A 22,756-nucleotide genomic window follows, 5' to 3' on the forward strand; every position below is an offset into this window, starting at 1 on the left:
CCTCTTCCCTCCGGCTCTGGCTTCACTGTAGGAAGCAGGGGCGGGGGGGGGGGGGGCAGCCTTCCTGCCCTGGCCCTTGGTGCTGGGGGCCGCTCAGTGTCATCCCCGGGGAACCCACCGGCCCCTCCGCCACCCCGGGGCTGTGCCTTCAGCAGGAGAGAAGGCAGGGTGGTCTCAGGGAAGGCTTTCTCCCCAGCCCCCCCTTAGCCCTAGGGAAAGCTTGGTTTCCTCAGCTCAGCTCTTAAGTGTATGGGGGGGGGGGTAAAAATGTTGCTTGAATAGGTCAAGGGTGGAAGGGAGTCTGACGGGAGGTCACAGAGGGGGCTTCCAGAAGCCCAGGGACGATGGGCCAGATGAAGGCCTAGGAGGGGAGGAGGAAGAGGAGGAAGAGCAGCAGCAGTGGCAGCAGCAGGCTGGCTCTTTCCATCCAGAGCTGGGAGAATGGATGATCCCAAGTGGGGAGCCAGGGAAACCGGGAGGCAGGCAGACAGAAAGCAAGAGGAGATTGGCAGGGAGGGCAGGGGAGCCCGTTCGGGACTTAGTGCCGGCTGCTGTGATGGTCCCGGTAAGTCCTTGGAAGCCAGATGAGAGAATGAGAATTGGGAAGGAGGGAAAGAAGAAGCAAAGAGGAGAGAGGAGATGGGGCCTGAGCCAGGCCTGGCTCACCCTTTCAGCCTGGTTTCCCCCCCTCTTCCCTGTCTCCCTTTGGGAAGGTACTCAAGGATCCCTCTTTATAGAGACCCAGGCCGAGACCCGTGATCTTTCTCGGTTCCTGAATGCCATGTCCCTCCACAGTAGCATCCATACACACGCCTCTAGTGACCCTATGTGCATGCTATCCTTCCCAAGGTCCCACAGCCAACTTCCAAGCCTGCTGAGGCAGCAAGAGAAGCTGCCTTTCCACTGAGCGAAAATGTTTACCAGGGGCAAAATGTCCAAGAAGAAGGAGGAGGTTGGGAGTAAATCAGTGGGTGCCACCAAGAAGGAGCAGAAGGCAGCCAAGAAGCAGGAGACAAAATCGGAGCCTCAGGTGAAAGCTGAGGTTAAGAAGCAAGAAGAGCAGAAGAAGCCTGTCCAGGATGAAGAAGCTAAGAGTGGTGCTGCTGCCGCTCCTTCCACCAGCACTGGCCGCCGTCGCCGTGGCCGCCCCCGTGGTTCCACCAAAAAGGCTGATGGCCAAGCTGGGGCCCAAGGCCAAGCCGGAGCCCAAGGCCAAGCCGGGGCCCAAGGCCAAGCCGGGGCCCAAGCTCAAGCCGGGTCCCATGGCAAAGCTGGTCCCCGCGGCCAAGCTCGCCAAGAGGGCACTGCCAGCTTGGGCACCAGTTCTGGCTCCCAGAGCCAAGCTGGCCCACAATTTGCTCAACCATCTGTGAAGCTTCCACGGGGGAAGAAAGGGATGCACAAGTACGACAATAAAGGAAGGCTGACCCTGAATGGCGAAGACCTCTGTGACTGCCTGGATACTGATTGCCTGGGATGTTTCTACCCATGCCCCGAGTGCCAGTCCACCAAGTGCGGGCCCACCTGCCGCCGCAACCGCAAGTGGATTTACGAGGCCATTACCGAGGAGGGAGGAGAAGTGGTCAGGACCTTCCCTTTTCCTCATGCTAAGTAAGGCTTGAGCCCCACGTGGCTGAGTGTCTATGTCTCTGTGTGTCTCTGTGTGTCTCTGTGTACATTTCTTTAGTTTTCCCGGGGTGAGCTTCCCTATCTGGACAAGGAGCTGGGTTGGGGATCCGGACTCCTACTGCTTCCCAGCAGCATTGCCATGAGCACCAGCACAGCTTGCCCACCCTCTCCTCCCGAATGCCTTTTCTTTGAGCCCACATGTAGGGAAAAAACCAAAGGCCTTCCACCCACAGGGGACCCAAGGTGGCCATCTTCCTGCAGATTTTCTACTGGTTCCTCTCCCAAAGCTGCCTTTTGGGGACTAGTGACACGGGGCCTTCCAGCCTCAGGTGACACTAGATCAGGCCAGAATTCTCCAGGTCCCTAAAGCCCTCTTGCCCGATTCAGTCAGTGCTAGGGTTACAACCATAGCAACAAAGAGCAAAGACAAAATAGTCTTTGTGCCATTTGCTTGTATCTGTTGTCGTGTATCCGTGGTCATGTAGTCGTCTGTCATACGTTGTGTATTTGGTGTTTTCCAGGTGGCGATATAGTTGCATGCCCTGACCTTTTTTACTCTTGTTTTGTTGCAGGTATTAAAGGAGTCAGAATTTTCCTGTGACTCTTCCTCAGAGTCTCTCTTCTGCAGTTTATGAAATGGAAAAAAATATATATATATATATTTACACATATATATTTAAAATAGTTATAAAATTCCATAACAGAAGAGTATATATTGTTAAATTCAGAGCATATAAAAAAGAATAAAAAAATTTGTGAAGTTAACACATTGTCACATTCATTGCAGCACAAGTAGTGAGGATGCACCTTGTCTATGCCAGGCCCTGTGCTCAATGGTGGGGACCTGCAAGCAGCGCCTGCCCTCGGGAGCTTCCTTCCAGCTCCTGTTGGCACCTGGCATATGGAGAAGGGCGTCGAGCAGTGGGCCTCCAGCCGGGCCTCTTCTGTGGCTGAGCAAGCCCAGATGTACTTCTCTGATGTTAGAGACTGGTGGACTCTTACCTCATTTCCCAGGGCAACACACACACACACACACACACACACACACACACACACACACACACTCACTCACACACTCACATACTCTGGAAAGGGGGCCGAGGGAGAGAGGAAGGGGAATACCAGAAACACATGGGGACCCACAAGAGGAACAAGGACGAGGGGTCACACGGGAGGAAAACGGGGTGGGACAGGGCCTGCGGCCCGGTCTCAGGAGCATGGGGACATCCAGCCCGGAGGCGGGAAGACCTTGGCCGGGGAGCCTGCTCGCCCTTCTCGAGGGGATGTTCAGCAGCCCTCTTTGGAGGGTTGACATGCGGGAGAGAAATGACCTTTGGGCCCTTTGACCCCAGAGGGCCAGAAGCAGGCATGACGGCCGGACGTTGCGGGGAGAGGGGGATTTGGCCTCCATGGAACGGAAAGGGCTGTCCTGGACTGGGGAGTTTCTGCACAGGGTGCAGGGTGGGATGCCTGATAACTGCTTAGAGGCAGAGACGCTACTTCAAACGCTTTCCTCAGTTACTAAACACAAACTTCCCCATGCGTGTGACGTGACATTTATCCGCCAAATGGAGCAAACTATGAACAGCAGCCCTCTCAAAAGGAACCGGCAACCTGCTTCCTAGAAGTCCCGGTAAGCCTCTTTTATACCGGTGGTTCTGGCAAGGTGCCCTCTGCCCAGATGGAGGCCATGTGTCTCCCTCCGAGGCGGGGGTTTGGCGAGTCTCCCTAAATCCTAAATCCCGTATCAAGCAAACACCGGCTGCTGGGGGCTCAAGTGTGGGAAAAGCACCAGTGTGTCCCAGACTAGGCCCGGAAGCAGGCTCCTGGGCAGCCTTCGGGGCCTTCACCCAGTTCCATCCATACACACCCTATTTCTTACTACATCACCGGAGCGGGCATCTGTCACCCAAGCTAACAATAAAGCATCACCTTTATCGCCATCGTTCTTTCTGCGGCTGTCCGTCCTATCGGAACCTCTCCAAACTTGTGTGTCGGACACATGCTGTCCTCTTGTAGATTTCTGACACACGAGTGATTATCTCGTGTGGAAAAAGAGCTTCCTCCAAACCACTCGGTCACACACAGTCTTCCAACCAGATGTGCTTGGTGAGGCTACGTTGGCAAACTTCTTCCCCTTAACTTCATAAGGGACGGCAACTGCTCCCCACCCAGGGGCTCGACGGCCATTTGTCAGGGACGGTATCCTCTTCTGGGCTGGGCCGGACTAGGCTGCGTGGCCCTTTCTTTCACTTCTCAGAGTCCGTGATTCTTTGGGAAGAGGGGGAGCAGCGTCCGTGGTGATGAGGACCCTGGATGGAGGCTGCAGAAATCCAAGAGAAAGGGGAGCTCCTCCGATCCCTCTGATCTCTTCTGGAACGCAGCCGTCGCAATCCACTGCCGTGACTCGGAGGCCTTCGCCGGAGCCAGACGAGTCACTGATTAAGGATGATCGGTTTTTATTAGGGGCAAATTTTCTCTCATCCAAGTGAATGTTGGACAGTGAAAAGGAGGAAATCAGAGGGGAAGGAGGAGGCAGCAGCACGGAGACAGGTACAATGGCGGACAGAAGGAGAAGCCTCTCGTCAGCTCTGGCGTCAGCAGCTCTGGTCGCTCCTGACTGGGTGGGGGACGGCTAGGGCCCTGGCTTAACAACTGAGGTGGCACTCCAGCAGTGCCCGCCCCCAGACAACGGACCTGATATCCACCCACCTTCCCCATGAATGCCACAAGCTGACCCATATCCTAGGACAGTCCACCTCCTGGAGCATCCCCGCTGTTCGCTCTGAGCCAATACACACACACACACACACACACACACACGCACGCACGCACGCACACACACACGCACACACTGCAGCTATACAAATATATATATATAATGTGTGTGTGCACACATATATGTATACGCGCATCTGTGTTTATACTGCAGGTAGATACGTGTATACATATATATGTATATACACATGTATCTACGTCTCAATCCCTCCCTGTCCTCTGCCCCACAGTGTCAGGAAGCCCCTCGCGGGCAGGGACGGGGCCTTATTTCTCTTCCTCCCGTTGCCCTCCAGCGGGCCAGAGAGCCGCACCTGCCAGCCTGATGACTGGCCCCACGATCATTGAATCGGCCTTGCTCGGTGATCCGATCCCCTCCTTTGGCCCCTCGGCCTTTCTGCCCTCTCTGCTCTCCCTCGGTCTGCCCTCATGCTATCGTGGCACAAAAGGTTGCCGAGTCCCAGGCCATGGTGACCTGTGTCCGTGCTGGGCTGTGGGCATTTGGAGCAGCAGTCCACGGGGATTTCTCAACCCACCCCGGGCCTGTTGATTCCGCAAGGGCTAGTCTCACGGGGTCACCTGGGTCCCCGAGGGGTCACGTCCCCGCGTCGGGCCACCTCAGTTACTTTGGCGTCCGTGGCTCACCACCTTTTGCACTTAGGACTTGTGGTTTCACTCGGGACCGGGACACGTCTAAAGCCCCGATGTAGAGAAGCTGAAGGCTCCTTTGCTATCGGGTTTTTGTTTAGTCTGGTCTGCCCTGCTGAGACCGCCATCATTCGCTGCGGGCCCAGACGCTGTAAAGGCAGAAAGTCCACGGAAAGCGTTCCTGTGAATCGCTTTCCCTCACGCCTTCCCCCACGGGAGGGATGCCGAAGCCTTCCGACAAAGCAGGAAGCTTGCGTTCGGGTGGGACACCTCGGGAGAACTTGGGGTCCCTCTGCCAATGCCATCGGGCTTTCCACCGCGAGTCTGACTCTCGTGGGGTAATTCCCAGAGCGAAGTGTCATGTTGAAAATGCTACCCGACGAGTAGCTGGAGACAGAAGGAAAGAGCTGGGCGACAGGTACAAACAGAGCAGCCTTTTTCATTTGGGGGAAGGAGGAGATCGTGTGGAGGAGCTGGGGTCTGAATGGGCCTCGACAGGGTGAGGAGAAGAGAGGACGGTCCGGGTGTGGGCAACGTAAGTGAAGGTGCAGAAGATGTGGGAGAGGGAGCGGTGGGGAGTTCCAGAAAAAGAGAGGAATTCGAGCTGCCTCGGGGGCCAGAGAGAGTGGGCTGCTGCAGTGGTCCCCGGGGAGCCCAAGGAGAAGATGCACGCTCACAGCAGGAGTAGAGAAGAAGAGACCGACCCGAGAGGTCTGTCCCAGTCAGAGTGGGAAAATGAGCAAGCTGGGAAAAGCGAGACCCAAAGGAGCTCTTTGAGGCCTGGAACAGGGGAGGGAGAGCGAAGCCAGAAGACGCAGCTCTCTGCGGTGACGTCCTGAGAACCGCTGGCCGTGAGGGATGAGGGATGGGAGCCCCAACGGGACCAGAGAGAGGCAGGTGAAGATGGAGGAGCGGAGAAGATCCTCGAGGGAGGGCCTGTGGCCGGAGGAAGGCCAGAGGCAACAGCCGAAGAGGTCCGGAAGCCCGATCGGCCGTAGCCCGGAACCGAGAAGATCAGTTGGGGCCCATCTCGGTGGGCCGAGAATCGGGAGAATCTGGCGTCTCTGAGGCCGAGGGAGGAAGGGATGCTCCGGGTGTCCACGGCTGCTGAGGGTTCCCCGGGAGGCGGGCCGAGGCAGAGGCCGTTTGATGGGGATTGGGAAAAGGGTGGCGATCTGTCTCTGCTCCCCTGGCTATCATCCATCTGTGCTCTGAGGGAAGTGAGCAGAGCCAGAGGAACAGCGGGGGGCCTTCCCAGGATACTGACGCCGGCGGAGGAGAGCGCCCCTAACAGACCTCGGGACTGTCGAAGCAGGCATGGCTTCCCAGACAGGCCAAAGCGTTCACTTACGTCTTTCCGGGTTCGCTTACATCTTGCCCTCGAGGGGTAAGAGGGGAGTGATGTGGACAGGACTCATAGGAGTGTAGGGAAGGGGGGAGGTTAATAAATAACACAAGGTTTTATTCACTGAAATAAATTAATTTACTAGAAATTATGAGACCTTGTAGGTGCTTCTTAAGGACTTTCTGGTTGAACATAGAAAAGAAAGATGGAATTGATTGATTACAGAATAGAAGACACAATTATAAAGTTTTGTCGGTTGAGAAAGGAAAATTGCGTTTCAAAATCATGACATTTCACATCCAGAAGGGCTCCTACTTTAGAGGACGCTTCTCACTTGAAAGGAGAGCCAACGGAGGCTCAAAGAAAGGTCAGCGTGCTGCCCAATGTCACCAACACCAGTGCTGGTGATAGAACAGAGCCTAAAAACCGGGCCTGAGTTCAGGCTCCCACGGGAGTAACCAGATCGGCCCCTCGTTACCGGAGAGTGTGTCTGCTTCTGTCTATGTTCCTCTTTCTGTGTCTGTCTCTCATTACCAAAAGTGGATTTCAGTCTTGCTTGCCTCTGTTTCATTCCCTGAGTAAGGGGGTAAGGTCACCATGTGACCACTCTAGACCTCATTTTCCTGCTTTATACAATGAAGGGGTTTAATGATGATAATTAAACTCAAGATGAAGCCCCTTCCCCTCCCTGGGCCCCAGTTTCCTGCCCTGTAACAGAGGCGGCTTTCCTGTTCCAACTTGTGAGGGTCCCTGCAGCCCAACTGCACCTTGTTCCTGCTGGGGGCAGAGCGGCACCCATGGCTTTCCCTGGGAGTCCCCCTGTCCCCTTCCCTTCCCCCTCCTCTCTGCCTGCCATGGGAGCCCCTCTGCCCCTCCCTTTCCCTCTCCCTGCTCCTTCCGGTGCTCCAGGGGGCCAAGCAGCCCCAATCTTTTGCTTCCTGTGTCTTCAGAGGTCCCTGAGGTGTCGAGTTCCTGAGGACCCCTGAGCCTGAGTGGGGAAGGCAGAGAGGAGGGTGCAGGAAGTGGAGGAAAAGAAGGGGAGGGGATAGAGACAGAGGGAGAAGAAGTAGGGCCCCGTCTCGGCCACCTCCAAGCTCTGAGGGAAGATGGTGGATGGGTTGGAGGCAGAGGGTCATTGGCTGGCAGGGGGAGGAGAGCAAAGCTCAGCAAGGCTCCCGGGGGCCCTGAGGCCTGTGGGGAGGAGGCTCATCTGGGGTGGGGGGCTCCTCTGGGTGGATGCGGACCCGTCCATGGCCCCCCCAGTCCCCTCCCCACCTCTTGGCTGAGGAGTGTGTGTGTGGGGCAACCAAGGTGGGGCCAGCTGGGGCGCGGCATTTGAAGTTCAAGTGCCGTCATAGGAAGTGAACATGCTTAATCTTAGACCCTACAACTCCACGGGAGGCCATATCGGGTGGTACCGCGTGTGCCGCCAACGCCCCTGGGGATGCGGCACAAGTAATCGTATTGGGGGGCGGCGGGAGGGGCTTCTGAGCTAGCGCTCTGAAGGAGCCGCGAGTCCAGAAGTTCTCTCTTAACGAGGAGCGCGGATAATCCCGGGGCTCGGGAAGATAGGCAGGAAATAGGTCAAGTGGCAGGCCAGCAGGTGACCCGCGCGGGCGGGAGATGCGTGTTCTCCGGGAGCCCCCCTCCCCGCCATCCCCTCCGCCCCCAGTATGCAGCACGGGGCCGTCCGACCGGGGCAGGATCTGGCCACGTCTACCGACGGTCAACACCCCCTGGCAGGGAATGCTCCTTGTCCTGCCCGTCCCTGCCACCTGTCTGAGTCACGGCTCACATGGCCTCATTTAGAAACCTGGCCAGGAGCGGGCCCAGGTGCCCAGCCTTCCGGAACCAGCGCCCCCACTGGGATCCAGGCGACTGGGGGAGATGTCTGGACCCGCACGGAGGGGGGCGCGGGGGATGGGGGGCGCTGCCCGGGTACAGACAGCAAAGCTCCGCTAACTTGCAGGAAGCATGGCCCCAGCAGCCCAGTCTGCTTCCTTGCCCCCACTTTCCCCTCCCATTCTCGCATTTCTGAGTGAAAATTCTGTTTGGCACCTAGGTCCTGGTGAAGGCCCATCCCTCCTTCCCACCCACAGAGGCCTCTTTCCGGATCGTCACCTGCCCATCAAGTGGCCTCTTCTGTAAGTATAACAGTGAGGAACCAGCACCCCGGGGACTCGTGACTGCTCTCTGTAAGTTGGGGATCGGACCCCCTTCCCTATCCTCGGCCCCCAACTTCTCGCACCAAAACCCCAAGGGTTTCTTCATTGATTGATTGGGGGCAATACTCTGCTCTCCTAATAGAGACAAGTTTGCAGGCACACATGTACAAGATCATTTTCCTTCCTTTCTGCTTGCACAAAAATCCCGAGGTCTACTTGTGGCTACACACAGACTGTCCTAAAGGTCTTAGTGCAGATTTAAGCTTGAATAACTCCAGATATATAAATTCTATTCCCATGTGTTTACCAGTAAGGATCTTTTTGAGTTGGTGATGGGTGGATTTTTGTCTATTTCTATTTTCCCCTCATGCTCTATCAGTCCAGGACAATTTTGGGGGACTACTTCTTCCATTGTTGTGTCAAGGTTCTTTTTTTGGTCGCAACTTTTAGGCAATGCAGTTATTCTCATATTTTCTCCTCTAAGTTTTTCCTCAGTGTCTCTTATTTGATTTTCAAATTCGTTTTTGGGTTCTATTCATTTTGTCCCAGCAGAGAACCATTTAACATTACTCTTTGAATTAGAAGAAGCTTTTTTTTTTTTTTTTAAACTTCCACGTCCTCCTCTGAAAAGGAACCCTGATCTTCCCTGTTCCCATAGTAAGTTTCTACGGTTGGGGGGGTCTTTCTTTTTTGCTGATTCCTTTTTTTTTAAATGAGAAATATTAGTGTAAGCCCCACTGATCATGGATGGGGGCGTGGCACCTCCAGCTTTCCTTCAGCTCTCCCCTGTGACCTGGAGCCCCATGCCAAGAGCTCCTTCTCTCCTACAAATGCCCACAGCCAGCAGTGTCCCTGCCGCACTGTCTCTGCACTCGCCTGGTGCGCTGGTTCCTTCTCACTCAGGGCAGGTCTCAGTAGCACAGCTGGGCCTGGCATTCCCGATCAGTTTTCCCGGACTCAGGCCTCCAGCTCCCCAGGCAGTCCGCAGGCCCAGAGGTGAAGTTTCTGTGACTCCAGTGGAGGCTGCAGCCACACCCGCAGCTAGCCCCGGGGTTGCTGTTTTTGTGGAGCTATCCCGGAGGGGAGTGTTTGCCCTTCACACCAGTTAATCTGTGGCCTGGAGTTTTCTTTTGACGCTCTGTGTTCCGCCTCAGGTGTTTTTAATTTTTCACTGACTATGTTAACCCTGAGGGGAAATTCGTTCTCTTCCTGGGGGAAATCTGGAAAGTTTGAGATTTACTGACCTACTCCGCCATCTTCCCAGAATCCTCCCAATGTTTGATGTTTATAGATTTATGGATCTATATAGACCTATCTATAGATCGGGATGGTGTAGAAATTTCTTGGGCAAAAAGAGGTCACGAGTGCTTTCTTGAACGAAGAAAGTTCAAGAAGCCCTGTTCTAGAGCTCACAAACGTTGGATTTTTACAAGAAAAATAGCAGTATTTTGCAAATCAAAATATTCTCTCGAATGTGATTTTCCCCCTAAGTCGGTGGCGTCCCCGGTCTCCCAGTCGGCTTTCCCGCCGGCCTCACTTGTTTTTATCGCTGACGCGTCTCTGCTTCCCTTCCTAAGATCCCTGTGACTCGTGCCAAAGCAGAGGGGAGAAGCATCCCGGCCCCCGGATCGTCCAGGATGAGTGCTGACGTGGAGATGCGAAGCGAGGATTCCGATACCAACCCAGAGGACATCGAAGACAAGCCTGGGCCCGCTCCGAGGCAGATGGCGCAGAGGGCCGCAAAAGAGGCGCCCCCGAAGATGGGATCCCTAAAAGGGAAAAAGCCAGCGACCCAGGGGGCAGCGGCCGGGCCTGAAATCCAGGAGGAAGAGGAGGAGGCCCAGGGCGCCGCTGCAAACCCCGGCCCGGCACCTCGCCAGAGGCCCGATGTGTTCTCCTACCATACCAAAATCTTCATGGGGCCCAAGAAAAACAGGAGAAAATACGACCGCAAAGGCAGGCTGATCTGTAACGGTATCGATCTGTGCGACTGCCTGCAGGTGGATTGCGCCGGCTGCTTCTACCCGTGCCCCCGGTGCAACTCCAGGAAATGCGGGGTCAAGTGTCGCCGGAATCGCAAGTGGGTTTACAACAAGGTGGAGGACGAATCTGGCGAGCTGGTCAACGCATTTCCCTTTGCGTTTCCCGAGTGAGGTCCTGGCCACACTGGGCTCCCTTTTTCTTTGGAGGGTGGAACTGGCTTTTTTTTTTCTTTTTTCTTTTTAATTGTTTTGTTTTTCCTCTAATGAGTTTTAGGGAGTGGGCAAAGAGTTGCAGTGATCCCGATGTCAACTAATGGTTCCAGTGTTGGGGAAGGACGACATCCTCTCCAGCGGATTCCATCATTTTAGGATTTTATTATTTTTTGGCACAGAAAACAGATGAAGTGATCTCTGCCCCACCATCTTTCCATCTTTAGTTGTCACCATAGCCAGTTCAGATATATCTTTAGGTTTGGAAAAGGAAAAGGAGCCTCATTCTCTAATACCAGGAGTTTCTTGTTTTTCATGTTGTCATTAGTGTTTGATGGTTTAAAAAAATACTTAAGTGTTAACTATTACTGAATGTGATAATAAGATCACATCCACCAGAAGGTGGCAAATAATTGCCTGAAACAGTTTTATTTGTTACGTTGTTGTATTTTGGATTCTTTATGACTTCTCCAATTTAATCTTTCATGTCAAGTGATAGTAGATTAATTGTTAAGTTATCCAGAGGTCTTCCTAGACCAAATGAATAAGTATTGTTTGAGTAACAGCATTTAAAGACAAAAAAAAATAAAAAAAACTTTTAGAAACTCAAAGTCGGCTTTTAATTGCAAAAAGTTCCTTTCAATTCAGAATCCAAGCAGGGCTCTGGGCAACCATATCCAATGGGGTACCCCTGTGCCCTCCCAACTATAAGTGAAGGGGAAAAGGTTTTTAAAAGGTAAAAAAAAAAAAACCCAAAAACAACCCAAATGGGATCGCAATGAGTCGGAAGTGACTGAAATACGAGTGAATAAAATCAAATCGAAAGATCTACATTTGGAGGGAGGGCAATCCCGCCTCACCCAGGGGGCAGCACAAAACTTGGCCATGCAGCCAGAACTTAGGGTTCTGCCCCAACCAGGAGGACTCTACCCTATTCAAGCTCTGCCCCTCAGGGAGGAGCCCCGAGGCTACATCGAATTTCCCCTTAATTGTTCACAAAGGCCCAGGGGAGACATGGAAATTGAAATTTCTTCGACCACAGCTTTTTATTTTCCAAATCCTTGCAGAGATGGTTGGGTTCCAAATTTTTCTCCCTTCCTCCTCCCCCTCCCCATCCCGTGGACAGCAAGTAATCCAATATAGGTTCGCCACGTGCTGTTCGTCTAAGGAAATGTATTTTTTTAAAACAGATTCAGCTGCCTTGAGACAGACCGGTAGTCCTCCTCTCTCGTCCCCCTCCCCCCCCACGTAGTGTCAGAGATGGGACCGTGATGGGGGGCTTGACACATTTTTACAGGAGAGCCTCGGGTCCTTGGCCACTGTCCTCAGTTATTGTCGTCGTTGGCTCCCAGACAATTTCACGAGGCCTGATTTCCTTGATATTTTTAAGAGTCCAGTCTGTCCCCAGGTCTAACTGTGGTCTAAGTTTGGCTTTTAGCTCCGGTTTCGGCACTCACAAGGCAGGCAGGTTAGTTGACATCCACTTCTTCCTCCAGTGACTGGATACTCAGATTCCCTGACCCCAATACTCTCCCAATTTCAGGGGATAACAGAATGTCGGGAAAGACCTTCCCGAGGCCTCGGGAGGACGCCTGAGGCTTAGTTCCCTAAATATGTGGACACATGATCTCGTCACCTTTTTCTAGCCTCGGGTTCACCGTGAGAAGGAATGTGTAAAATTGATGGAATTAGTGCTGACTGAAGAACCCTGATCACAGGGAGCGGCTCAGCCTGGACACATTCCCTGATCGGGAGCAGGCCGGAGCCTTCCGGGATAATCTATAAGCGCTAGGGAACATCAGGGCAGCGCAAGAACCAGAGAACATAAAAATGGGGGGGGGGGGCGCTCAGAGACTAGTTCAACAAAGAACACCGAATGGCAGGACTTGAAAGCATTTTAGAATAGTAACAACGGTTAAGGGATTTTAGAACAGAGGCCTTTAGAACTGGGAAGGACCTTGGAATAGGGCTTCTTAAACTTTTTCCAATTGTGACCCCTTTTCACCCAAGAAATTTTGACATGGCCCCGGGTCTATGGTATATAAATCATTCACTGACGATCATAATTTCGTGACTCCCTCACATCCCGTTACAAGACCCCCATACTGGGTCGAAAGCCCCAATTTAAGAAGCCGCCCCTTATGACATACCATGTCAGAACTGGAAGGAAACTTAGGACAGAACATGAGTTTCCAACGTAGAATGTTAGCGAGGGGATGGAAGCTAGAAAGTAGGAAGTTAGAACTGGGAGGGGCCTTGGAACACAGAAGGTCAGATATGGGGAGGATCTTAAAAGGCTAAGAATTATGGGGGAAACTCCTGAACAGAAGCTATGGAGACTGGATTTGAGAACAGAACGCTTGAGATCAAGTCCAAGCCTCTCATTTCCCAGTCAAATGAGTGGGATTCCTGGCAGGTGCCAGTTCTTTTGACGGTGTTGACCCCTTCGGCCGGATTGTGGGACATGGGGATTTGGGTCTTTTTTTGCCTGTCCTCCTGAGGGCCGTCAGTCTAGGACCGTGGTTGGGGTCCTAGCAGCAATGCGGTAGCAAGAGAGCTCTCCTACTTGAAAGGGGCAACGCTCGGCGGCAGCTGGGAAATCTGTCTTTTCTTTGAAGTGGGAGACTTTCGAGTTTGCAGAGGCCCCTTATGGTCATGGACAGTTCTTTTAAATAACCCACGTTCTTCTCGCGGTCCAAGAAGGAAGCATGTCACGCCATTGCCCTGTGTACGCTCTGCCATCTTGAAATCCTGGGATCTCGGGCAGAACTGCACGATGCTCTCTTGTTCCTCATCTCAGCTACTCTCAGATTCTTTGCTGTAGTGCTAGGATCTTCTACGGGACCACAAGTCAGGGGAACTGGAGACTGCCGAGTGGGCCATTAGTTTCCTGGGTGACTTAAGGCAAATCACCTTCCCTTTCCAGCCCTAATCTTCTCTTGATTAAAATCTAGCACAAAGCACTTTACAAAGCTCTCATTTTATCCTCACGACATCCTGGGAGCTCTGTAGATGCTAGTACTAGCTTCATTTTAAAGATGAGCAAAGTGAGGCACATGGGTTCGCCGACCTCTCCAGGGTCACGCAGCCAATCACTCCGGTCTTCCTGACTCCAGACCAAGCAGTTGACCCATGGCACCAATTTGCTGCTCCATTCGGATTCTCTTCTAGACTAATATTCTATGCCTATTTTCTCAAAAACATTTTCTTTGTGTTTTTGGTTTCATGTCACGTTCACTTTCAAATCTATCCTCTCTTCCCTGGCAAGAAAGCGTTCCCTTACAGCAAAGAACTTTCTAAAGAAATTTTTGAAAAAGCAAAATTAAGATACACACACACACACACACACACACACACACACACACACACACAATGAGTTAGCGAATGTAATGTTGCCCACATGGTCTCCCATCTCTCCAGTGAAAGTTGATTTTCTCATTTCTTGTCTTGCGGTCAAGCTCGGCTATTCTAAGGGCATCTGAGTCAGTTTGAATTTGGTTTTGCCTTTTCCAGGTATTGTTGCAGTTATGTTATATAGAGTTTTTCTGGTTCTGCTTCCTTCACTTTGCATCAGGTCATACATCCTTCCGTTCTCCCTAACAGTCTTTATATTCATTGTCTCTTAGGGGTATTGAGCCTTTATTTACGGTCTGTTTTTCCAAGTCCCGTTTAGCTCTCACATTCTAAATTCTGAATCTCTTTCCACTTGTTACCTCCTATGTCCTATTTGCCAAGCTCCCCTCCATCTGACTGTCTATGTTCTAAGGTTATTTCTAGTCATGTGATTTGTGCGATCCCAGTTCTTAAGCTAAGGTTCGTACCTTAGACTGAGGGCCCATCGCTTCCTGGGACAGACATTTCTCAGTTGCCTCCTAAAAGAGGGGATCAGGACTAGATCGCTAGAGTTCTTTCTAGCTCTAACATTCTACCACCCTACGAACAACGGGTAGGGGAGGAACGACAAGGAGGCCGATCCGGGCTTGCCGGAAACCGTTTCTGCCAATTAGGGGCATGGAGAAGGGGATCAGGTACTACCTTTAGGAGGGCTCGGGACCAGTAAATGCCCGGCAGGCCTAGCATTCCGACTCCACCACAGAGAAGTCGTGGGATCCTTCGTCAGGGTCATCCGGGAGAGGCTTCAGGTGTTGGGTAGCACTCGGGCTTGAGCCGGTCCGAGGGCGTCTGGCCGTCAGTTACACTGATGCGCTTGTCGCGATCCAGCCTCGCCCTCCCTTTCCCACCTTCCTCCCTCCCCGCAGAAATACACACCAAGCACACGTCACAGAGACTCGGCAGAGGCCCACACAAAGCCAATCTTTATTGGTCTTTTTATTACCACATGCATAAAGTGTCAGCAGTTTGGGAGATTACGTTGGCTATATGTTGCTAACAAATGGAGTTCACACACAGGTCTCGAAAAGCTGCTCTCTTCCCTCTCACCGAGGGGAGCTCGCTCAGCAACCGTTCAACTGGAACCTTCTGGGGTCCACATCAAGGCAAGCAGATCTCACGACACCGGGTAAGACACACTCGCTCACACTTAGCAAACCGCATACAGTGGGTAGATGCAGGCAGCGACATCTATTGACTAAATGCAAAGGGCTTCGATCCCACCTGATGCGGGATGGCTTTTTGAACGTTAGCTTGAGAATAATGCGGATCAATCATCAGATAGCTTGAAGCGTGTGCAAATTCACAAGTTTGAAGCCCACACGGTTCTCTCTGGACAGGCAGCCACCCCCGAACGAACCCGAGGCCGGCCTGGGCTTGCCACTCGTGAGGCAGGAGGCACCAAGGTGCCGGTCCCCAGGCCCGGCTGGCAGGTTCCAGGGGTGCGTGTCCTCTCCATCTCGGTGCATAGAGAGAGCAGGGGGAGTGAGGAAGAAGTGAAGGCTTCCAGAGAATTGCGGGGGGGGGGACAGGACCACCACTCTTTCCTACCTGTAGGCCAAGCCAGCTTGGAAAGTCTCCACGGAAGGAAAGGAAAGACTGGTTTTGATCGCCAGTGGTGGAGGACAGGAAGAGTGGGAATGGGTGGGGAGGGGGTCGAAGGATCTCTTCCCACCGATTGCCGCTAAGCTTACTTCCCTGTCCAAAGTCTAAGCATTGCCAGCCTTTGGAGCCACCCCGTACAGGTCAAAAGGGGATCTTTACCACTTGCTAACTCTTAGATTGGGCTGTGTGTGTGTGTGTGTGTGTGTATGAGAGAGAGAGAGAGAGAGAGAGAGAGAGAGAGAGAGAGAGAGAGAGAGAGAGAGAGAGAGAGAGAGAGAGAGAGAGAGAATGAATATCTGACAGGTTTAGTGGAACCCAGAACAAGGGGCTGGGGCCCTGCATTCTCGCCACTGGCTTTCTTGCCAACTTGGTTTACTGTGGTACTGTCTGCTCTGGACTTCAGAAGGCCCCTTGGTAAAAATGGAGCTTGGAGGGCATTTCAGTGTGCCCCTCCCAAGGATCAGATGAGCAGGAGGCTAGGAAAGTGCCAGCTAGATGGGAGCACGGATCACTCACTCCCACAGTGCCCTTGGGCTCAGCTCAGTTTTCTTAAATGTAACACAAAGGGGTCAAGGAATTCTAAAGTCCTTTAGGCTGCCCTAAGGCCAATGCTCAACTCTACCTTCTCTTTCTACTCCCTGCAGGGGTATTGCTCAGAAACCAACCCTGACTTTCATCTGAACAATTCCCACCCGTTCTTTTTCTCCTATCCCAACATTCAGTCTTGCTTATCTCCCCTCTCTCCCATTCACCTTGATAGCACCTTCTGTGTGCTGGGTGCTGTGGGTGTGCTGCCTGCAAGGAGCTCACACTGAAGGTGGAAGAGGTCAGATGAAACACAGATAATATAAATTAGAATAGTCTGTGTCACATAGATGAGGATCAAGTGTTCTGATCTCACTTCTAGGCAATTGGTTGGGGGGGGGGGGAGGCGGTGATGAAGACAGCTTCTTAGACAAAATGGCATTTGAACTTGAAGAATCACTAGGATTCTAGCAGTTGGAGATGGACCAAGATGCGCAGAGGTGGTCCAGTGCAGAAATAGCTGGACTGATTGGGGGAGGGTTTGTCTTGCAGACAATAGATCCCAAGTGATTCGAATGGGTCAGGTGCCTTTGCAAAGGATGATGGGATTTACAACTAAAAGGGACCTCAGATATTATCTAGTCCTATGTCATCACTTGACAGATGAAGTAAATGTGTCACGGGGAGGTGAAGGGACTTGGCCCAAATCACATAGGCAGCAGATGTGGAAAATGGTCAAATTCCTCAGCTGGGGGAAAAAGATGGAAGGGAATAGGATCCAGCCCCAAAAGGGGGCCTCCTAAGCAGGGGCACAAGAACCGACTGTCTGGCCAGAGGTTCTCTAGGTGAGCCAGCCTTCAGGACAAGTGACCGTAAATGGACAACAGCTGCACTTATGTCGCTGCTCGGGAAATTTGGGGTACTGGTCCTCAAGGTCCAGCTCTGCCATCCAGAAAGCCTTCTTGGAATCACCTCCCCAGCCTGAAGCTAGTCACGCAAACCCTCCCTGTACTTTACCCTCCTCTCATGCACACCAGGGATGGGGCGGGAGTGGGGAGGCAGAGCGCCTGCTCATTTACTTGGGGGTCCCAGAAGGCCATTCTTCAAAACGGGTGGGACTGACCCGAACGATACACGTGTAATGGTCTACTTGTCCAACCGCAGCCGACAAAATGCCCGATGCTCCTAGAGCTGGACCAGTCTGGGCAGGGAAACGCCATCTCCTTCCTTCTAGGGATGGAGAGGCTGGCTCTAACCGGAATCCCATTTCTTCCACATGTAGCAGAGCCAAGAGATCCCCAACTCACGACAGGAAGAGGGCACGGTGGCCGAAAGTCAAATTTGGATCTTTGGAAGTACCTCTCCCACCCACTATCAGCAAGCCTGAGGTGGCCACACAGAGATCAAGCAGCACAAATATCAGGCCAAACTCATGCAAAGTAGCAAAAGGGGACTGGCGTGGGGGGGGGGGGAGGATTTAGTGCCAGAAGGGCCATTAGAGAGCGAACCCATTCATTCAGGGAACACAAGAAGAATTCACTCGCCCAAGGTCACAGCGCTCGAGACTAGCAGAGCAGAGGACTGGGAAGCCATGCTTTCTGACTGCTGGCTTTACACGGTGCCGCCCACGTACACCTATGCTCAAAACTTTCCTCTGAGAGCCAAAGTATCATCACGCTTTCATTTCTCCCTCTGTCTCAGTAGCATCCATTTCCTGGCTCATATGGGGCAGGTAGGCCCATCTCTGGGGGGGTGGGGGGGTGGGGGGGGGGGGAGAGCAGGCCGGCATAAAAGGCAATCATCCGTTGGCATCTGGCTAGAGAGCCGCTGACAAGAAAAGCTGGGTGGGCCTTGGAGGCTGGATGACCCCTCGTTTCTGTTAGTCTGACAAGTAGGGGAGGGAAGCCTCGACTCTGAACTGCTCCAAGGGAAAGCTGCATCCAAGCCCTGGGACTCGGGTTCGGAAGGCAGCCAGACACTGGGGGAGCAGAGGAGGTGTCCTGACTGAGCTGACAGAGGAAACGTGCCCTGAGCTGCTCAAAGACTTAGCAGCGGACTCCTGCTCAGCTAGAGACCTGAGGTGCCATGATTCTGTGAGAACCGGCTTCCTCTTCCTCCTGGCGCTCGAACCCCAGTTTTAAGCCTAGGCCTTCAGTCCCATTTCTGGTGCCCTTGTTCTCAGAGTTCAGACCTTCAGAGTTTTCTCAGGCCCTTCCTGGCTTTGTTCTAAGGTCTCTTCCCCCCAGAAATCCCATGTTCAAAGGTCCTCGCCAGCTGTGCCATGCCAATGTCCTATGGCACCTCTGTCATTTTGTACTCTAAGGCCACGACTACTGTTGATGTTCCAAGGTTCCTCCCAGTCTGGTGGTCTCTGTGTTCTAGGCTCTAAGATCCCTGACAGACAGATGGCTCCATCCATCATTTTTGGTTCTAAGGTCTCTTCTAGCTCAAACATTCCATAATTCTGACAGTTCCAGAAGAACATAGAACACAGGGAAGAGCCGTGACGTGGGGAGAGGAACGGGCAACACCGGAAACCATCGTGGCCTCTGGAGTCCGCAGAGGGCCTGTTTCGGTCACGGAAGTCATGAGGGAGGGAGGAGGAATGGGAAGCCTAGCTAATTCTCCCTATTCACCTGTGCAACCAGCTTTTCTAAAAGTGAGGAAGTAGCTTACAAAAAAATAGACTGTTTGGGGGTGTCTGGGGACTGTGGCCACAGGGGAGGGGCAGAATGGGACCCTGGTCCAGAGCCAACCGCTAAATCCATTTCCTCTGGCCCAGGCGGTCGTTTGAAGTTTCCAACTGATCGTGGGCCAAGGCCCCCAGGCTGTGACCGGGTCAGCTAGAGCTCCTCCACTGCCTTTCTGAGCCACTAGGCACTGGCGGCCTCAGAGGCTGGGCAGCTACCTCCATTGAAGCTCCCAGGGGTCCTCAGGGACCGGCTAAGCCACTGTTGTAGCCAAGGCTGTGGGGCTGGGGTCATCCTAGCTCTGGAGTACACAGCTAAGTCTCTGTTGTCCTTAAGCACCCCAGCCTGGGGAATGACTACAGGGCCCAGCCACCGGCCATACTTGTCCACAGAAAGCGGAACGGGTTTGGGGGACCTTGGGCCATGTTCCGAGAGAACTGCGGCTGGAAGGTTAGGAGCCCCAGCACATTCTTGTGGGGTGATGAGAGGAGATAAAAATGGAGGAAGCTGTGAGGAGGGGGAGAAGGGCATTTCCCCCATCTCTTAAGGACCAGCAGTAGGAGCGATGGCCTGATGGGTCCTGCCGGGCAGAACACAGAATGATAAGTGAGGAAACTGAGGCAGAGTGGTTACTAGATTCATTAAGGTCCCGAGCTCTAAGCCAGGCTAGGAGACAATGAGGGGAGATTCCAGGAGCGGAGCTCTCCAGGCGGAAGGGACTTCTGAGATGCCCTCATTGCCCAGTGAAGATAACTGAGGCCCACATAACTAGGAAGTATTGGGAGTGGAATTTGAACCCGGGTTACCTGATGCTGCCATTCCCTTGCCCTTCCAGCGACTTCACAGAAGGAAACATTTCCTAACACTTGAATTGTCCCAAAGCGGAACCTTATGGAGTTCCCCAGCTGGCCCACGAAAGGCTGACAGCCTTCCTAAAATGGCGATCCCAGGAGACAAACTGGCCTTTCCATACCCAGAACGTCCTCACTCTTCACCTCCGTCTCTTTCCAATCCTTAGCTTCCTTTCAGGCTTAGCTCAGGTGCCGCTTCCCACCCCCAATTTGCTAGTACTCTCTTTGCTCCACGATTACTTTGTATTAACCCACTTGTGCATGTTACATCCCTTCCCGAATGAAATTTAAGCTCCTTGTGGGCATCTGTCCCCTCAGGGCTTAGTGCAGCCTCCGGTCCATAGTTGGCACTTCAGCAGATGCTCGCCGACTGGAACTGAAGGGGCCAAGTCTGAGAAGAGTGGGGTTCTCAGCTGCCCTCCTTCCTGGACCACAGAGAGTAGACAGCAGCACCCGGTGGGGAGGAGCCAGCCCAAAGGGGGCCCTCAACAGACACTCCCCAGACCCAGGGTGGGCTCCTGAAGGTCTCACCCTCTTGAGCACCAGCTGTCTGGCTGGCAGATTAGATGCCACTATTATTAGCATTGTGGGTGATTTGCTGGGTGGGTCCTTAAAAAATCTTAGTATTACTACATGGAGGGGGCAAGGATTTTTAAAGCCAGCCCATAGCCGCTCCCACAGCCCGGGATGACCAGACGACTTCTCGTCTGCCACCCACAACCGAGCTTTGGAAAGATTCAGAGACGCTGCTCAGAGACGGCACCCCTCCCTTTGGCTCCCACTGAGGAGAAAGGGTAGGAGGGACTCTAGGGAAGCTCCGTTTGGTCCAGTGCAATCGGGAGACCCAACGTCATTTTGATTCTGCCACTTAGAAGCCGTGTGAACTCTGATGAGTCATTTGACTTTCCTGTGCCTCAATTTCCTCATCTGTAAAAAGAGGAACCTTCTGTTGCCCACTTCACTGGACTGCGTGGAGGGCTCGAATGAAGCTATGACTATGTGACTACGATGCACTGGAGACATGTGAGCTGCTTTTGTCATCAAAGATGATCAAAATATCCAACAGGCTTCTCTTTTTCTCTCTACAAATCTACCGGAAGTGGGAAGCGGGGTGCTCTCATTCCCCCTTTCTGCTGGGGAAGCGGGGCTCAGCAAGGCAAAATGTGCCTTAAAGCCCTAAAGAGAGGCAAGAGCCGTGCTTTCCGGCGGGGCTCTCCTGTGCAAACGCTCTTCCAGTGGCCCTTTTCCAGAGGAGGAAATCTCAGTCATTTCTGTCTCCCAAGAGCCGAGGCCACTCAGCAGGCACCTTTGGCACTATAAGCTTCCATGCCTAATTACACTCTGCATTCCTCCCTCAGGCCTCTGTTACCCCTAGAGCATGCTGGGGGATGGGGGAATACTGATTTGGGATTAAACTTTTGTTACGGACAGACAGGATGGTCTCATGGCTAAAGAAGTGACTTCACAATCAGGTCCTTTCTCTGCCACATACGAGCTGTGTGGCCCTGGCTAAGCTAGGTCCACTCTCGGTGCTTTGGGCAATTCTAAAACTGGCAGCCATGGATGAGGTACTGCTCTGCATCAGGGGACAGAATTTACACACTGGGAGTTTCCTATACAGATGAAATTACGGATCTGATTACTCAGTGCTCCCTCCCCCCGCCCCCCTCCCGAAAAGGTTGACCAACTAAGTAAAGAATCCGAAGCCTAGGTCTTGACTTAGAAGCAACCCTATGACCAGGTCGTCTGGTCCGAATCCCTAATTTTACAGATGACAAGACTGAAGCCTAAAGGAGGGAAGTTTCTTGACTAGACTGCCCAACTAGGAAGTGTCAGAACGGGGAGAACAGGGCGTGTGGCTTCCCAGTCTAGTGCTCCCATCCCAGCAGGCTGCCTCCTTGTATACCCACATAAGCAATGACGAGGAAGCCTGCGGCCTCCACTCGTTCACCCTTCGCTCCCTGGGCATCGGTGAGCCTCCCGCATGCTGACGGCTGCTTGGCGCCTTGCCTGGGGGGGCATCTCTTCATTCCCAGGCTGTGCAGAAAGGACCCTGGCACCCTCCAGGGGCTCCGCTTCTGCTCAACTGGGCTCAGAAAAGGAGCCCCACAGCCCTCACAAACTGCCTCTTTTCACGGCTACTCTCCGGAGAAGTGCCCCGCAGTCTCAGGCAGAAGCCGCTCCAGAACCGTCTGGGCCAAATGGGCCTCAGTGGACAACAAGTTTTTCCACAGAACTGTGGGGAGAGCTGGAGGGGGGGTGCCAGGGGAGAAAAGGCCTTCTCTCATTTGCTCAAGTATGTCAAGCAGAGCTGCCCTCTTCTCCGAAAAGCCTTGTACTAAGGGTACCTTGAGCAGCCATCTAACTCATTTCCTGCCTACACACAGCACCCTATCTAAATCAGCCCGAAGAGATGAAGATCTATTTTTCAAAAGCTCCCCCCACCCCCACCGCTGCCTACCCTCACACTGGAGTACGCAGGCCAGCCGCCCTACCGGCTGCCCATTGCTCCTGGCCACAACAGAGGCCTGGGCAGGGATAGGGAGGTGGGAGGCATCGAGGGAGCCTTAATAGGGAGGGAGAAGGTCACATGGGGGCTCGGGGTGGGAGGAGGGAAGAGGGGAGAGGGGGGGAGCTGCATTGGTACACTCAGCAGCCCGGCCCGGCCCGGCCCGGCCCCCCCCCCTTAGTCTGACCACTCATTCTCATCCAGCTCGGAGTCATCATCAGACTCGCTGTATTCCACTGCAATGCGCCGGGAGAGAATGGTGGCCACGTCATTGCCCACAGGCTCCTTCTTGGCCTCCTGTTCCCACTGCTCCTGTACCTTCCGCAGCTGGATGCCTACAGGGAAACAGTGAAGACAGGAGCTTGGCACCTTGGCAGCTCAGCTAGCCCAACCCCACCTCCCACGAAGCCCATTGTTCCCAAGAAACGATGG

General features: G+C 53.3%; 3 protein-coding genes across 25 annotated transcripts in view; 2 read left to right on the forward strand and 1 right to left on the reverse strand.

The window, feature by feature from the left end:
• The window catches only part of LOC127542933 (paraneoplastic antigen Ma6E-like), a 151,887-nt gene extending 149,493 nt beyond the window's left edge, over positions 1 to 2,394 (forward strand). For all 22 annotated transcript variants that reach the window (XM_051968851.1, XM_051968854.1, XM_051968852.1 and 19 more), the window contains 2 exons: positions 850 to 1,611; positions 2,202 to 2,394. In XM_051968851.1, the coding sequence (XP_051824811.1) occupies positions 914 to 1,611; positions 2,202 to 2,208 (705 nt within the window). In that variant the 5' untranslated portion in view covers positions 850 to 913 and the 3' untranslated portion in view covers positions 2,209 to 2,394. The remainder of the gene's footprint in view (positions 1 to 849; positions 1,612 to 2,201) is intronic.
• Positions 2,395 to 8,454: 6,060 nt separating this feature from the next.
• LOC127542935 (ARL14 effector protein-like) lies at positions 8,455 to 11,365 on the forward strand. The gene is made up of 2 exons (XM_051968875.1): positions 8,455 to 8,541; positions 10,140 to 11,365. Exon 2 carries the CDS (start codon positions 10,200 to 10,202, stop codon positions 10,713 to 10,715), a length of 516 nt encoding a protein of 171 aa, XP_051824835.1. The 5' UTR covers positions 8,455 to 8,541; positions 10,140 to 10,199; the 3' UTR covers positions 10,716 to 11,365.
• A 4,648-nt stretch (positions 11,366 to 16,013) lies between these two features.
• The window catches only part of LOC127542508 (actin-binding protein WASF3-like), an 82,947-nt gene continuing 76,204 nt past the window's right edge, over positions 16,014 to 22,756 (reverse strand). For both annotated transcript variants that reach the window (XM_051968162.1, XM_051968161.1), the window contains one exon: positions 16,014 to 22,659. In XM_051968162.1, the coding sequence (XP_051824122.1) occupies positions 22,502 to 22,659 (158 nt within the window). In that variant the 3' untranslated portion in view covers positions 16,014 to 22,501. The remainder of the gene's footprint in view (positions 22,660 to 22,756) is intronic.

Source organism: Antechinus flavipes, chromosome X (genome assembly GCF_016432865.1).
Source record: "Antechinus flavipes isolate AdamAnt ecotype Samford, QLD, Australia chromosome X, AdamAnt_v2, whole genome shotgun sequence".
Lineage (NCBI taxonomy): Eukaryota > Metazoa > Chordata > Mammalia > Dasyuromorphia > Dasyuridae > Antechinus > Antechinus flavipes.

Excerpts from the sequence above, each read along its gene's own strand:
- LOC127542935 (XM_051968875.1), top strand. The coding sequence starts at position 10,200 with ATGAGTGCTGACGTGGAGATGCGAAGCGAGGATTCCGATACCAACCCA.